The 16,264-nt window shown below is 33.8% G+C and overlaps 1 protein-coding gene and 1 long non-coding RNA gene across 6 annotated transcripts; one reads left to right on the top strand and one right to left on the bottom strand.

Moving 5' to 3' along the window:
- Positions 1-242: 242 nt before the first annotated feature.
- On the bottom strand, positions 243-3,340 carry LOC148626090 (uncharacterized). The gene is made up of 2 exons (XR_015919989.1): positions 2,695-3,340; positions 243-2,197 (listed from the first exon to the last, which is right to left on the bottom strand). It is a non-coding gene; the product is annotated as an uncharacterized LOC148626090 (long non-coding RNA).
- Positions 3,341-3,541: 201 nt separating this feature from the next.
- Positions 3,542-15,589, top strand: LOC148626089 (monocarboxylate transporter 12-like). 5 transcript variants are annotated; one of them, XR_015919988.1, is made up of 7 exons: positions 3,542-3,698; positions 4,478-4,694; positions 5,935-6,081; positions 7,844-8,638; positions 9,495-9,545; positions 10,460-10,566; positions 12,491-15,589. XR_015919988.1 is itself a non-coding variant. In XM_088569717.1 (6 exons), the coding sequence occupies exons 2-6, from the start codon at positions 4,481-4,483 to the stop codon at positions 12,733-12,735; spliced, it is 1,452 nt and encodes a 483-aa protein (XP_088425843.1). In that variant the 5' UTR covers positions 3,542-3,698; positions 4,478-4,480; the 3' UTR covers positions 12,736-15,589. The 5 variants fall into 5 exon arrangements, 4 of the variants coding, with proteins under 4 accessions (XP_088425843.1, XP_088425846.1, XP_088425844.1 ...); XM_088569717.1 differs by lacking the exon at positions 10,460-10,566; XM_088569720.1 differs by lacking the exon at positions 10,460-10,566 and having other exon boundaries at positions 9,473-9,545; positions 12,491-12,630.
- The last annotated feature ends 675 nt before the right edge of the window (positions 15,590-16,264 follow it).

Below are 16,264 nucleotides of genomic sequence, written 5' to 3'. Positions count from 1 at the left end.
GTGGCAGATCATGTAGGGGTTAAGGAGTTGGAACCCCTCCCCCTATTGTTGAAAAATTTTGTTACATTTGCCTTTTGGGTAAATATGAGCAAACTAATGCCTGGAACCCCTTTCAGTTTCTCTGTATCTGCCCTTGAGATTACTAAAAGTGGTATATTATCAAACAGATTACAGAAAGCTGTTTGTCTAGAAGTTGTGGTGTGGATTATAACAGGGATTATATAATACTTAGAAATATAAAGACCAGTAAGTAAGTTTTATTGAAATAAAGACCAAACATTGATCTGTCATCAATTAATAAAGAAACATATATACATACATACATACATACATACATACATAAGCAAGTACAGATACAATCAATTTCAATGCAAATATGTGTTGTAATATCAATATAATATAAAATATGTGTTGTAATATCAATATAATATAACATATGTGTTGTAATAGCAATGTAATATAAAATATTTGTTGTAATATCCCAGCTGATGAATTGAGTTATCTATTGTGGACCATTTTTAGCACTATAATAATAAACTCAAAACACAAAATCATGCAATATAAATACAATAGTTAAATGTTTTGTTTATACTCTTGATTGACAGTATAGTTTTACATTCTGTTTATACCAGACATATCCTTTTTTCAACAGGTAAATTTACATAGCGACCCTTTTCAATGTTAAGATTACATTTACTTATACGAATGCGGGTATAGTTAGACAAACTCTGTTTGTCAACATCTGTGTATAAATATTGCTCCCTCTTAAAGTCGTTTTTAAATTTACGATAAGTTCTTAACTTGTTCCCCCACACAGCTCTATCATCATTAAACAAAAGTGAATGCCAAAATTTGCAACATCTGTATTGTAGCTTGTTTTGAATAGCAATCAAAGCTCTCTTGTTAGAAAAAGTTTCCTGATTTTCCCGTATATGACCAAATCCAATTTTATATAATAATTTAATTTTATTTAGAAGACTATCCTTCATTGACACATTAATCTTATGTGCCTTAGATATCAAATTGTTATGATTTGCCTTCAAAACATGTAGCCAATATTCAATACTAGACTTGATTGCTATAATAGACAAGGGGAAGAATCCAAGATCACCCAGGACTGCCAATTTGGAAGCAGATTTATGAACACCAAGAACATACTTTTATTTTCAATTGAATTCTATTGGGAACAAACTTACCAAAATTTCACTTAAACTCCACCCTATTATTTCCCTTTAATACTTGAGGCAATGCCCAAATTTCGCTACAATATAACAATATTGGATGCACACAAGTGTCAAATAATTTCAAAATGCAATGTAATATTATTTTTGTCAGCATAAAGAGTCTTACGAATACAAATCATTGCCTTTCCTGCTTTTTTTAATAAATAATTTATAGCTTCATTAAAAGAACCAGAGGGCTTAAGTATTATACCAAGGTATTTGTACTGATTCAACTTGGTTATCATAAAATAAAGGAACATTTTTAAGAATTATACCAGATTTGTTAAAAATCATTATCATAGTTTTATTTATGTTTACCTCCAGATTCCATTTATCACAGTACGATTTCAAAATATCTAGAGATTTTTGTAAACCATTTGAACTTTCTGACATCAAAACAATATCGTCTGCGTAAAGAAGACATGATATAGACTTTCCATCTAATGTGACAGGTTAACAATCAGAATTGAAGTGATCAACTAAATCATTTATATATAAAGAAAATAGTGTAGGTCTCTATATACACCTTTGTTTAACACCGATATTAGTTTCAAAACAGTCAGTTAATCCATTAGGCAAAGAAACACAAAATGAAACCTGTTTATATATATATATATATATATATATATATATATATATATATATATATTTTGTACTCTCTAAAATGTTGAAAAAGTGACCTCTAATATTTAATCGAAAAATTTTATAAAGCAAAGCGTTCCTCAATTATAAATGCCATTAAATAGTCTACCTGGCATTGTACGTGTTCCAAAGTGTTCTAGGATAGTCTAAATATTCCATTTCGCCGTTCTTGCACCAAATTGCATCAGAAAAAGAGGTACTTCAAAACTCTTCGAGCAATTTTCATGAAACTTAGTTGATCTTAAGCTCACCTGGCCGAAGGTCACATGAGCTATTGCCATCACTTGGCGTCCGTTTAGATTTTTGATCTGTCAAAAATATGGCCGCCGTTACTAAAAATAGAATATATATATAGGCGTCAAACAATAGTTCTTCGCATATATTTCCAAAACTGTTAGGTTTAGCCAAATTCTGGCAAAGGGGTAAAGTGTTTAGCCTGATGAGATCTATGAGTGGTCAAATTTACGTGTTTACATGTTGATGTTATTGCACGTTTCCGACGTTTTTTTGTTGCTAATTTTAATGTTATTTTTTAAAATCTTCTCCTCTGACACCACTTGACCAATTAGAACCAAACTTTGTATGAATGTTCCTTGGGGTATATTCTACATAGAACTGATGTTGGGATTTTTGATCCGTTGAGAAAAAATTGCCGCCATTAAAAATAGAACATAGGAGTCAGACAATAGTTTTTCCGCATATCTCCAAACCCGTTAGGTTTAGCTGAATGCCCGCTGAGTATAAGAAAGATGTATCATATAATTTTTTTTGTACATACATTATATGTGATTGTTTATACCCTATTTCACACAACCTTATTGGAACTTACTTTTAGGGTATAGCTAAAATAAAATCTTTACCACTGGTGGCCCTTGGGTGATACACAAGCCTCGATTTGATACAGCATGCGACACAGATTTTGACGGGTAATATTCAGTATACATGGTTAATTGTATTCTAAAACGGTGACGATCCAGGGTGTTGGCACCTCTCCTTTTTATTGGAAAATTTGTCATTTCCATGTGTAAAATTGACCAAAAATGGCAAATAATGACATAGCACCCTCTTTTTCTAAGGAACCCCGCCTGGCACCCCCCTTCTCAGTGGCTGGATTCCTCTTTAGACTACAGCCATGGTTAAACAGTGATAAACACAAATCATGACCAACATTTCGTGCGATACTTAGGCTGCGTCTATTCAAAAATATGAAAAAAACTAGTCCTATTAGAATCGAAATAAATCACAGAAGCTCCATTTTATCATTGTTTTACACGGGCTGGCCTCTTATGTCGTTATTTAACCCCTCGCTATCGCTCGGAGTAAAACAATGCGACGTAAATGGCCATCCCGTAATAAAACAATGAAATAATGGAGTTTCCGTGATTTATTTCTTAAACTATGATGACTGTATGTCGCCCCTATTAGTGCAACGCAATTTTTCTTATTCATATAATTCCTTCAGTTTTACATGTATTTTCACATTGTTATCACTAACCGATTACGTAATAATTGTATACAAATGTATATTACATAATTTGTGAAAGGAAATAGTTTTGCTACAACAAATGCAAACAGAAAAGAGATCAAACTTTGACGTGGTATATATTAAGATTTTAAAAATATATATATATACACACGAAGTCTCGATAAAAAGACAACCAAAATTATGATTGACACATAAGCCAAACGCTATAATTAGCGACATGTGTGAAAATCGAAAGAAGCAGTTGCGCAAGTCTGATCGATTCTTCGGACAACCTGTGCTTAGTGCTTTTTCTGGCTCGTTATACACAATCGTGAACGAGTGACCCTAAAGAAAGTTAACATGAATTGGTAAGTACGTACGGTTATAAGGTTTAAAGTTGTTTAAAGATTATTTTCGTTTTGCATTAGTAAATAAATGCTTTTGCTTTAAAGGCTTAGGACATTGATTTTTTTCTTATGTCTAAACTCCTTTCTTACAAAACGTTATTCAATGTGCTTAGTGCTTTTTCCGGCTCGCTATATACTCTATCCTAAAGAAAATTAACATGAGAGGGTAAGTACGTATGAAATTATATAAATAACCAAGTGTATTTTGGTTGTAAATAAATGCTTCTCTTCAAAAAACACACTAAGGATATTGATTTTATCCTTACGTCTTAACTCATTGGTTGCAAAACGTAATTTATTATAACCATAATACACAACTGCAACTCGATACGTCCTTCTAAATTTATTGACGAGGTTTCGACAAATGAAGTTGTAAACTAGATCTTGTTTCTCTCTTTTGAATACTTATCTCAGGTTTTTGAACTCTAACCATGGTCATATTGCCTTTGCATAGTTAAACATGTAAATGATTATGTTGACAAAAAGAAACAAATTGGTACAGATCGTTCAAATAACGGGACCGAATGCCTCTGTTTTAAGTACTAAGTTACAACACAATAATGTATACTTGACATTTACAACGTATCGTACTTGCCATTCAACGTTCACGTGTTAGCTATCACGCATTTTAAAATATTATTCATAGTTAAAGTGACAGGCAGTTAAGGCAGTAAGTCTTACATGTACAAGGTAAACAGCTTTAGTGAAGGTTTGCACCAATTTGTTTTTCATTTCTTTAGATAATGACGCAAAAATATAACGAACAAGGTAATAAAGACTTGGATAAAGGATGGGCCTGGGTGGTAATGATTGCCGCTTGCCTTGCGGGTGTTCTAAACGGATTACTGATCTATGGTGCTGGCATTATGCATGTTGCCTTACTACAGAGTTTCGAAGAAGACAATGCATACACCTCACTGATTGGTGCAATATACACAAGTCTTTTGTCACTTATAGGTATGTTACATCAAGTTTTCTGTATATAGTATATATCAAAAAAGTAACGCTAATATTTGTTTTTCATGTTAAAAATATATAAAGGTTTTCAAACAATTTAAGAGTTGGCGCATTTATAAAACATACCAGTGGCCTTTCGAAGCACATTGTAAGTAGAGGAATTTATTTGGTTGGTATCTGTTGCAGGCGTGTTGATGTCTTGGCTGCTTGAATACATTGTAGCTACGCCACTGCATACACAAAAATGTCAAAAATGTACTTTTAATGAGGATTTTCATCAAATTTTGAAATGAAGTTCTGATATCATCCACTGTATTGCACCGGTGCGATAGTTTAGCATAAGTGACCACCACACTACGACGATATATACTGATATATACTGATATATATTCGGTGTTTCGGTATCAAGGCATCTTTCAGTAGTCGGTTTTCTCCTTGGTATATCTTATATAGTGGGCTAAAATTAAACCAAGACTTACAAGTTTCAATGATCGATCAATTAATGGTTATTAATCAACTTTAATTATTTGTTGCTTGGCATTTGGTGTATGACTATCTGAATGGCAATCATTCCACTTCTCCCATTTTTACATTAAAGGATTGTACATAAGATGCAACTATACATAATAGCAACTTGTACACGTTACATATATATATACCCATTTAATAAACAAGTAGTAACAATAGCTGTTTGTTCATACCAGGAATGTTTCATTAGCACCATACTTGGTGCATTTGTAATAAAGTCAAAAAGAGGTTGACTGTACCGGGCACCAGAATTAGTGCAATCTAATCTAACAGTGGATAATTATATATGTGTGATAACCAGTGGCGGATCCAGAGAGGGTGCAAGGAGTTTGCACCCCCTTTTTAATGGCAAATTTGTCATTTTCTTGTGTAAAATTGACAAAAATGGCAAATAATGTCCTAGCAGCCCCTTTTCTGAGGAACCTCGGCTGGCACCCATCCTTTTCATAGTCTCTGGATCTGTGGTAAATATGGTGAATGCCAAAAGTGGTGGTTGAACACCGCTAGATCGGAGCGTTCGGGTTCTACATGCAATGACATATAGGACAACCAATAAACATTCATCCTCCAAGTCAGGGTTTTGAGTCCACTTTAGCTATTTCAAACCATTGAGGCAGCGAAGGGAGACTCACAATCCTGACTTTGGAGATGATTGAGGGCCATTTATCGAAACATCTAATGTCATAAAGGATCAAGTTTTGTTATTTCATAGGTCCATTAGCTAGCGTAATGATAAATGTCTACGACTGCAGAACAACCATGATAATTGGAGGAGTGGTTATGTTTGTTGGGTTTTCCGCCAGTTTCTTTGTCCTAAACAGTTTGGATTATATCTTACTTACATATGGACTTATAGCTGGTAAGCATGTACCAAGAAAAATAATATATATTGTTTTTAAGTTGTTCATAACATGCTCTATTACGATAGTTAAAAAGGTAATATTTCAAGTAGTAGTCCTACTAATAATCAGGCAGGAGGTGATTCATGCATGTACAAAACCCCACCAAAGTCTCTTATATGTCATTTGTGCACTTTTGAGATGCAGATTTTGACAATAAATCGACATTTTAAAATAAGAGTTATTGTTCTTGATTTGGTTTATTGAAGTGGGAGATGAATTGTATGGTTTAAAAAATATACAGATCTGTATACAGAAAGAAATATAGTGACGTGAAAGTATAGCATATTATACGAATATAGAAAGGATATGGTGAAACGCAACAATTGCAATGGCGTATAATCTTAATACAAAATTGTAAATACTCTCAGAGATCACCAAAAGGCCTTCTACAAGTGTAAACACTCCTTTAAGTAAGCTCTGAAAAGCCCCAACTTAACAAAAGTAATTAAGTCCACGGTAACAGAACGATGACAATTCTTCAAAATATAACTAATAAGTAAAACAACGACACAAAGACGTATTAAGGACCAACATAAATTATCCTGACTGTGGACAGTTGCATGCCTGCGGTGGGTTAAACTGGCTTTATAAGGCATTAATTATATATAACAACCCCCTTTAATGTAAGTTAAAAATGAACTGAAACAACACACAAGCATATCAATAATACACCAAATTCTCTCCATGGAATACCCCAACATACACCATACACACAAAATGAGATATACATTTAAAGAAAGATCCGCAGTTACTGAAAGCTGGCTCAAAACACGATAATGACCGTCAGCATCAGAGAAAAAAAAATCGGTCACTACACTCGATTTGGAGTAGTAACGCCAAATATTAAGAGGATATAAGATTTGTAGTAAATAACATTTGATAACTTATTTTCACGTAGGGATGAAATCTGGCCCCGGGGTCGAATATTTATGAAGCTATACAAGCATCGTTAGTTCGGTCGGTTTTCTACACCATGAATCTCCTCTACCACAGGCAGTGCCTGATTTTTAAATGGATTGGTACTTTATTTCATCTTTCATTTCGAGACAAAGAATGCAACGAGATTAAAATCTTTTTTTTTTTGTCATTAATAGAACTAATAGAACGCACGGTCACGATCGGTGCATATTGAAGTTATATATATATATATATGTGTGATTTAATATGTGTGTCGAGACAATTCTCATTATTATTTAAGAAGCAAAATGTTAGATTCTGAAAAGTTTTTCTGGTTTTATAAGAAGTGCACGAATATATCACATGTAACGTTCGGCTATTTCACCCATATAAGCGTGTTTATAAAAATGTTAAAAATCAAAATTGATACTTTGTGTATACTACTATATATAACAAGAATAGGTATGCAGGGGCGGATCCAGTATTTGAGTTTAGGGGGGGGGCGTTAATTGAATTAAATGCCGTGCAAAGCAAGGCAAAAAATATTATGGGGTGAAACTTGCGGTGAAAATTTTTTTCTTACCGATTTAGGGGGGGGGCGTACGCCCGGTACGCCAGTCCTTGGATCCGCGCCTGGTATAACATATCATCTTTATATATGTAAACATTGGTTGTATATTATGGCTTCAAAAACGCTGGAATTCAACATAACAATGATATTGATTATAAATTTGTTATTGAATTCAAATCACTAAGTTCAATTTATCTTTTAAGATCTCATATATTTACACTTTGAAATTCCACAAATATTTGTTGTTGTAGGTACTGGGTTAGGTCTCTGCGCAACGCCACCATTAGTTGTTATTGGCTATTTCTTCCATTTGAAGCGTGGACTCGCTCTTGCCGTTGTAGTCAGTGGTGCTGGGATAGGCATGTTTATTTCGGGTCCGCTGATCCAGGCATTAGTAAACAACTATGGACTTCAGGGAGCATTTTTAGTTTTGGCTGGAATAGCCAGTAATCAGGTTGTTATTGGAGCTTTAATGAAACCGTCCGATCTCGAAATTAGACACAAAAAAGATTTAAAAGGGAAACATATGCAAGTCACAAAACAACCAAAGAGTTTGACGAATACACTTAAGGAACTTCTTCACTTTGACATTTTAACAGACAAGGCTTTCATGCTTTGCAGTCTTCAATACCTGATATGGAACATCCCATTTTCCATTCTTTTTCTACATCTGACTAACTATGCAATTTTGCAAGGATCAACCGCGGACAAGGCAGCAATATTGATAACATATATAGGTATATGTTCGGTGATTGGTAGAATTATAACTGGTCTTTCATTAGGGCACAATGGTCTAGATCCGATCATGCTAAACTTTGGACTTAATTGTATAGCAGGTCTCCTGACCGTTTTTTTCCCTCTGTATTCTGCCTCATATCAAGGTCAAGTAATTTATTCGGTGCTATTTGGACTATATGGTGGTGGACTAGCCACTATGAATAACCCACTATGCATGGAGTTAATAGGTGTTTCAAAGGTGTCTTCAGGGATAGGAATGATGTTCTTCTTAGGAGGAGTGGGATACATAATGGGACCTCCTATAGCTGGTGTGTGTATACTTATTATACTTAAGGAGGTAGACCTAGGGTAAGGGACATAACTCAATCAGTGATATGTTTGTATCATATTCAATTTCACCAAAGCCTCTCAAGCTTTCGTTAAAGAATCCAAGTTAGTTAGATGCTTACATATATAGGATGTAAAATGCTGACTACAAAAGTTTGAATGATTTTTAATAGTTGTGTCCCTTACCCTAGGTCTACCTCCTTAAATTTTCATGTAAACTGAGTATGATACACTAGAAGAAAAAAGAGCATGTTAATTTCGCGAGTTTAACAGGCAAAACAAACATAGGTACATTTGTTAACAATGTCATTTCAAAAGACGGAATAAAACACACATGAGAAAGTTAAAACAAGCAATTTCTCTACTGTATTGATGGAATCTACTCCCACAGGGCAAGAGGGTGGACTTGATGGCACCAAGTCAGAAAAAAGCTTGCCAGACGACCTCTAGCATTGCTAGAGTATGATAGAATCCACGTCCTCTACAACACGTGACAGCATCCATGACAAAAAAAAAATGGATTTATCCACATTGTGGAGATGGAAATGCTTAATCGGTCGACTGCATACACACTTACCGGAATTTAAGCTTGTAGATGGGGCATACGTAGTCCGAATGTCCTCTGAATCTATGCAATCCTCCTCTTTTTTATTTGGATATCAATAGAGGAGGGTTGCAGAGTCAGAGTAAATTCTGACTAGGGCATACCTTGTAAGCGATTTTTGGTGCTTCCTGTGCGAGTGGGATCATATCTAGAATGAAAACGCTTGCAAGTTAACGTTTGTCATTGTATTTCCTTTTATCTTTTATGCCAGTGTCTGTCTGCATTATTTCTAGGCCTCATTGTCGACAAGGGAGGAAAGTATGAGCACAGTTTTGTTCTATGTGGTAAGTCTATATTTTCTCTTAGTCACCGTCTTTTCACAGCTTTGTTACATTTATTTTTCTCATTGGGTCACCTGTACGTTTTGGAAAATTAATGGTGACGTGTTCATTTCCATAATAATAACACGCAATATTTTTTTCTTACTGTTTGTTGCATTCGAGCAAAACCAAGATTCTGACAATTTGTCTAACCCAAACGGATTTCTTACACGTAACGATAGTCATTCTTGAATAAAAGTAATGCTATATCATAACACTATTTGGTTTAGAGAATATTAACATTTAAGCCTATGGGTACACATATTTCCTAATAGTATACAAATAATATGAATGACGGAATCACTTATTAGTAATTTTAAAAAATATTAATTTATAAATCATCACAAACTAAGAATTTCTATGGATATTTGTGTTAAATTAAAAAAAAGTAACAAAAATATTCTGAAATCTATAAGCAAACGTATTACAGCACATATACAGTGAAACCTGTCTTAACCTGGTATTAACCGGAAACATGTGTAAACCAGACATCTTGTGAAGCCCCTTTACATCAGTTTCAATACATTTTGAATCCATGTGTTTCGAACTACTGCCTCAACCGTGTAAAACCTTGAATACAAAAGGGATTCAGTTAGGGCATGTCTCGCTGTAATTTTTACATAATTTGTATATCACCAATGCGATTGTCGTAGGTTTGAAAAAAAACGGAACGTTTCCATGAATACCACATGGAATTCAAAATACAAATTTTCGACAATTAACCTGATTTCCCCCCATTAATCAATAGATGTTGTCTACTAACATATAACTGAGCTGTTTCAGATATACAGTTGAGAAGAGGACCTGGAAGATTGTCAATATGTTGTCTGTATGTCCATGTGTCTGGCCATATCTTAATCTTTGTTTGATTTTTGTAGTGTGAACCAAAATGAGAACAGGAATTTGGTATAACCTCTTAACCAAATATATGCTGTGATATTACTCTAATAGTAATATCATTTAAGAATTAAACGAAAGCCAAGTTGTAAGTATGAAGCACTCTTCCTTTTTTTCTAGATTACCAGCCAGCATATACTTATAACTTGAACTCTCGATTTTTTTCCGGCTGGGACAAAGATAACAAAAATGCCATTCTCTGAATTGACTTTATACACACATGTATATGTGTTAATATGCTTAAAAAAACTCGAAGCACATGGGAACTAGTTTTGATAACTTGTTTAAAGTCAATATTCAATAAAAAATGATTCATAGTTTTTGCACGTTGTTGTTACTTAAAATAACAAATTTAGAATTAATATGTCCGGAAATGTCCCCCCTCAAAACAAAATAAGAGAATACAGAATACAAAAATGAATTATTGGATCGCTTATCTTTAAAGTTTGGTCCGTGGGAGAACTTATGATATCACTCGGTCCTTAAATGTTTCCATCCTCGTTTAGTGGCACCACATACACATTCTGTATTGCAACTCGTAGGTATCTTTTGACCAACTACCGGATGATAATCAAGAGTTCAATATTTCTTGGCCAAATGTGTTACCGGAACACTATTGTTGTAACGCTCATAATGCTTTGTCCGGGCGCCTCAACAAGATCGTGATGATATTGAACGCTCGATCTACGAAACAGAAGGAGCTACACAACTTCTGTTTCGGAGATTGCCGAAAGCTATGGTGTGCTCATCTTCAACACGAAAATCATTTGTTACTTTCGTCAACGTTTTCTTCTGTAAAGTGCTGACATTTCTTGAGAAAACACTGACCTAACGGCTTACCGTTACATCCTGCCGATGCGACTGTATCATTTTGTAGGTTTACTTTATAATTTTTGTGTTTTTCATTTCCGATTTTTATACCTTGTTTGTTTTTTTTTCTGTTTCCATAGTTTTGTTTTTCTTCTTTGACCACTTTTTATATTGCTGTTACATACTCTTGCTCTCCTTTATTTGTTCTTTTACTATTGTCATATTTTATAATGGTTTTCCATTTTTACATCGCCGTATTCAACCAGTGGCGGATCCAGAGGGGTAACACTCCGTTTTTTTTGGGAAATAGGTCATTTTCATTTGTAAAATTAAAAATAAATGGCAAATGATGTCCTAGCATCCCCACTCCCTTTTTTGAGGAACCCCGACTGGTACCCCTCTTTTTCCAAGTGTCTGGATCCGCCCTTACCCTAGTTCTCCTTTAATTTTATTTTGCTGTTTTGAACCTTAATCTCCCCCAAGTATGTGATTGTATTTTACTGTTGCTTTCTTTCTATATCTCCATATTTTGACCTGATTCTCCATGTTTATATATTATATATTTTTGTGGTTTTCCATTTTACGATGGCTCTGCCTTTTCAAGTTATAATATTTCAAAACGTGGCACTCCTTTACAATTTACATCTCCGTTTTTAACCTTGTTTTCTCCTGTAACTTTTGAGGCTTAATCTATATACATGTACATGTACATAAAAACTTTTTCATGGCTTGTACTCCCTACACGATTAGAGCAAAAGAATGTTTTGATCGAGAAAATTGTTAATAACACGCCATTTTGAATTATTTCATGGAAAACCGTAGTTGGATAAAATATTAAGCTCGCTTTACAGCATCAGTTTTGAGGACATTATTGATGTGCACACCAGTCAGTCAGCTTTCCAGTGAAATATTTAATGGTAAAAACTGAATAATGGCAATGGTACCGTTATTCAACAACAAGTTTGCCGTTTACTTTGAATTTCACTTGGCGATAGGTAATATATAGTTATATATTAATAAATCATAGCTATGACTAGTATAGTGTGCTACGATAGAATGACGTATTGCACATGCCGTTCTTTTATATGAAAAAGTGTAATAATTGAAATGACTGGTTAAATAATGATGTATGACAAGTCGTAAATCAATAGATTATCGAAATATTAAGGTTAAGCTTAATTCTCTCGTCTGTTCTTTTGCAGGTGCATTGTTTCTTCTTGCAGCTGTGTTTACCCTACTTGCTAATAACTGGAGAATAGAATCGCATGATGGACAAACAGAAGCCAACGAGCCTGATTTAGAGATAGCGGTCGAGATAGTAAAGAGAAAATCGATAGTAGTGAAAAATGAACATATCAACAAATCTGTTTTAAGTTTGGCGAATGAGCATGCACATTTGTCATTGATGACAGATGAAGACAAGACCGGTGATTTTGATGTGTCCTGAAAACCAGCAACGTATTTCAAATTATTTCATAATCATAACAAACTGAAAACGAACTGAACTGAAAATCAACATATGAATCTAATTGAACTCACTACTCTTAAAACCTAAGAGGTTGAAATGCCGTTCCTCCATACCCCAATCTGTTACTTCGGTGCGCCATATTCCATACCGCTCGTTCCGATGTTTTTTGAAATCAGCAGAATTATTGTAAAATATTTGCCATTTAAAACATTTCATACAGTTTCTTTACCATAACACTGAAGAAAAACAAAAACCTGATTAGAAAGTCCAGCAATCCTGGAAATCGTTTGTAAAAGCAGTTTAAATGAACTTCACATTTGGTTTTTAGCTTTTTGAATGAGTAATTCCGGTTGATAAAATTACGGATTTTAAAATTTAGGAAACGAACATATAAAATTAACCAACGAATTGCCTTTACCAACTTAAAGTTCGTTTTGTCAAAAATATGTTGTATTCCTTAAAATTAGTGACCTAATTCAGAATGGCTGGTCACTTTGACAACTGTAATCATTACAAATGCTTTCTAGGTATTTAACAAAAAAAAGAAGATTTTTTTGGCTTGATTTCCCCTTGATTCAGCCTATTTTATGTAAATAAAAGACTTAAAATATTTTAAAACACATGTTTGGCTAATTCACATTTGTGGTGGCTTTCAACAAGTCAGGTGCTAGAGGTTAGGATGGCACCGTGTCCGAAAATAGCTTGATAGACAACCTCTAGCACTGCTGGAGTATGAAGTCACATGCGTTGTAGGTCAGAACAGTTCATATTATGACAAGATATCGTCTGAATTGTATGTTAGACAAACACTTTTTAATGTTTTTGGTACGTTCTTGTCATTTTATTAGTTACGATTTTATGAGTCAAGCATACGTGTATGAACACAAATAGTTATGGGTGTACTATAAATAGGTATACTAGTGGATGGCCTTGAGCTGACATTTTTCATCCAGGTGGCGTTGTTTCTTTGACGTATTCATCATTTACCATTCTCGTTATAGTAAGTGTTTTCATGATAATCGCCAATAAGCGAAGAAACCCCCATTTAATCACAGTAGCATCACCAGCTTTTTTGTTAATATCTTTAATTAAGTCACAAAAAGGTGAAATCACAAGTAGATCATTTTATTGTTTTATTCAACCTTTTTCCAACTGAATGCCATTCTATTCTCCCTTATTCCAAGTGCACGTGTTCTACTGAAAACTTTAAAGAAAATTTAGTAGCTTAAATCACACAGACTAAACTTTATTACTATAAAGAACTTTTCCTACCATTAACCATATTTAAGAAAGACGACCTAGGGTAAGGGAAATAACTCTTGAAATCAGTGATATGTTTGTATCATATTCAATTTCACCAAAGCCTATCAAGCTTTCATTTTAAATAACATGAAATCAACCCACGTTCCAAGTTACTTTGACGCTTACATGTAATATGCCGTATACAAACGTTCCAATAATTCATAAGAATTGTTTCCCTTACCCTAGGTCTACTTCCTTAAAAGGTTAAAATAGTATAGAAATAAATATAGAAATAATCTTTCAGAAAGAATTGGGGGAGGGAGAGTGAAGGTAAATTCATTACTAGTAATGAAGATTTTGCTTCATTTTATTTTTTTAGCATGTCGAAAAATCTATATCTATATTTAACCATATTTATTTTAAACTAAAAAAAAAATGTTGCATTAATAGTACTGGTAATTATATTACTTGTACATCGCAGAATAGTTAAAAATGTCAAGATTATTGGTATTTAAAATAAATATCGCGAGGTAGACACAATTAAAAGAATATCATGAATATATTTCGTAAATGTAATTACTGTAAACCAGTAATTACATTTACGAAATGTATTCATAGTATTTATTTAAAATAAATATCGCGAGGTAGACACAAAAGAATATTATGAATACACTTCGTAAATGTAATTTCAATCATGAGTGTTTTTTTTTTCTGTTCATGACGTTGGCCTTGTTATCTTCTTTATTGTATTTATCCGTAACATGTAATCCCTACATTCAGCATTGGTAGTTTGTAAAATTCTAGCAGTAACTACCTTAATAGTTGGTTATTTTGACAGGTTTAAATACATATGTCCTTGACAGACAAATGTTCGATGCACGTCTAAATATCCAAATTTTTTTTTGCGTTCCGTCACTAGAGGATTTTATGCGATGGAATCTGTTAGATTCTGGCAAAATTGAAAAAAAATAATGAATCAGGCTCAGAAAAAAATAACGAATTTGAACATGTGGACACATAGTTTATAGTCTATTGAGGACGAATTGACAGTTCGTTCGTCTTAGAAGTATCAGAAGATGCAAAGTTACCATACAATGATAGGGAAAAAGTGAATTACCTCCCTTTGATGATGTAATTGCAATGCTTTTCATGTAAATTTACACTTATAAAGTCAATATCTCAAAATATATAACCTATGTAAATACAGTAGATACAATGTTAAGGAATTCTAAACTTTTATGCGTTGTATTCTCTCATTTTTGTAGCGAGAAATGTCAAGAGAATATAAATGTATTTATTATCCTCAATGGATATGTATTTATATTCTTTCCTACCGGAAGGCGATGCAGTTTCTGTAAATACAATGAAACCTGTCGAAACCAAATTCTTTTTGGACTTCAAATGGGATCGATGTATATAGGAGTTTAGTTTACAAATGAAAAAAAAATGAACAAGTGTCAGATTTAGACACAGTTTCGAATTCTCCAAGTTTCAGTTTAGACAGCTTTTACTGTATATGTTTATTATTATTTTTTACGTAAAACTTAAAGTCTCAGATTAAATGATAACATAAAGTTCTAGATACAAATTATGTTTTGTTTTTATTCTTACATCAGTTCCATGTGGTTTTCCTTTAACAACAACAGTTATTCAATCACTTGCACATGATAAGAGTAATCAAGGAAACCAAGGTTATAGCGGTAATCAAACGAGTGTAATCCAGGGACAAAGACCAGACATGGAAAACAGACATACACAACAGAGAAATTGAAGTAACTAAGATCCCACAAACCAAGGAAAAAAAGCAAATGAGCAACTCGGACTCCACTAAAAACTGTGAGCATGGACTAGCTGCGCCGGTAGGGTAAACGTCCTCAGCTTTTCTAGAAACACCCGCCGATCACAACCTTTCGAACACTCTATACTACCTTTACCAAATAAAAACATCACCTGTCACGCAAATTTTACATGCATTTCCGGTGGTCCAGTAGTGAAGTGCGACCATATCAGTTTGTAATCACGCCGTGGATCAAATACACACATAACCATATGATGAGGAATCTGAATGAGAACAAGACCGAGTGTGTTAATCAAAATCTAGAAATGAATTATATGTGGAAAATAATTAAGAAAAGTCAAATTATAGTTGTACAGCGTATTGCTGTATAGCTTAGTGCTGTACCAGCTTTAGACCACGACCTAATTCGTTAATTCCATCTGGAGAAATTTGTAATTTTTTTTATCCAAAAGCTTTCACGAGACACTT

The sequence above is a fragment of the Perna viridis genome, chromosome 2 (genome assembly GCF_037379345.1).
Source record: "Perna viridis isolate PV_CMFRI_1.1 ecotype Kerala chromosome 2, ASM3737934v1, whole genome shotgun sequence".
Lineage (NCBI taxonomy): Eukaryota > Metazoa > Mollusca > Bivalvia > Mytilida > Mytilidae > Perna > Perna viridis.
This window is presented reverse-complemented; position numbering and strand designations above follow the sequence as displayed.

Bases quoted from the DNA above. Each gene is read 5' to 3' on its own strand.
- LOC148626089 (XM_088569717.1), top strand. From the start codon at position 4,481: ATGACGCAAAAATATAACGAACAAGGTAATAAAGACTTGGATAAAGGA. The intron at 6,082-7,843 runs GTAAGCATGTAC...TTGTTGTTGTAG, and splicing joins TACATATGGACTTATAGCTG to GTACTGGGTTAGGTCTCTGC. The intron at 9,546-12,490 runs GTAAGTCTATAT...GTTCTTTTGCAG, and splicing joins GCACAGTTTTGTTCTATGTG to GTGCATTGTTTCTTCTTGCA.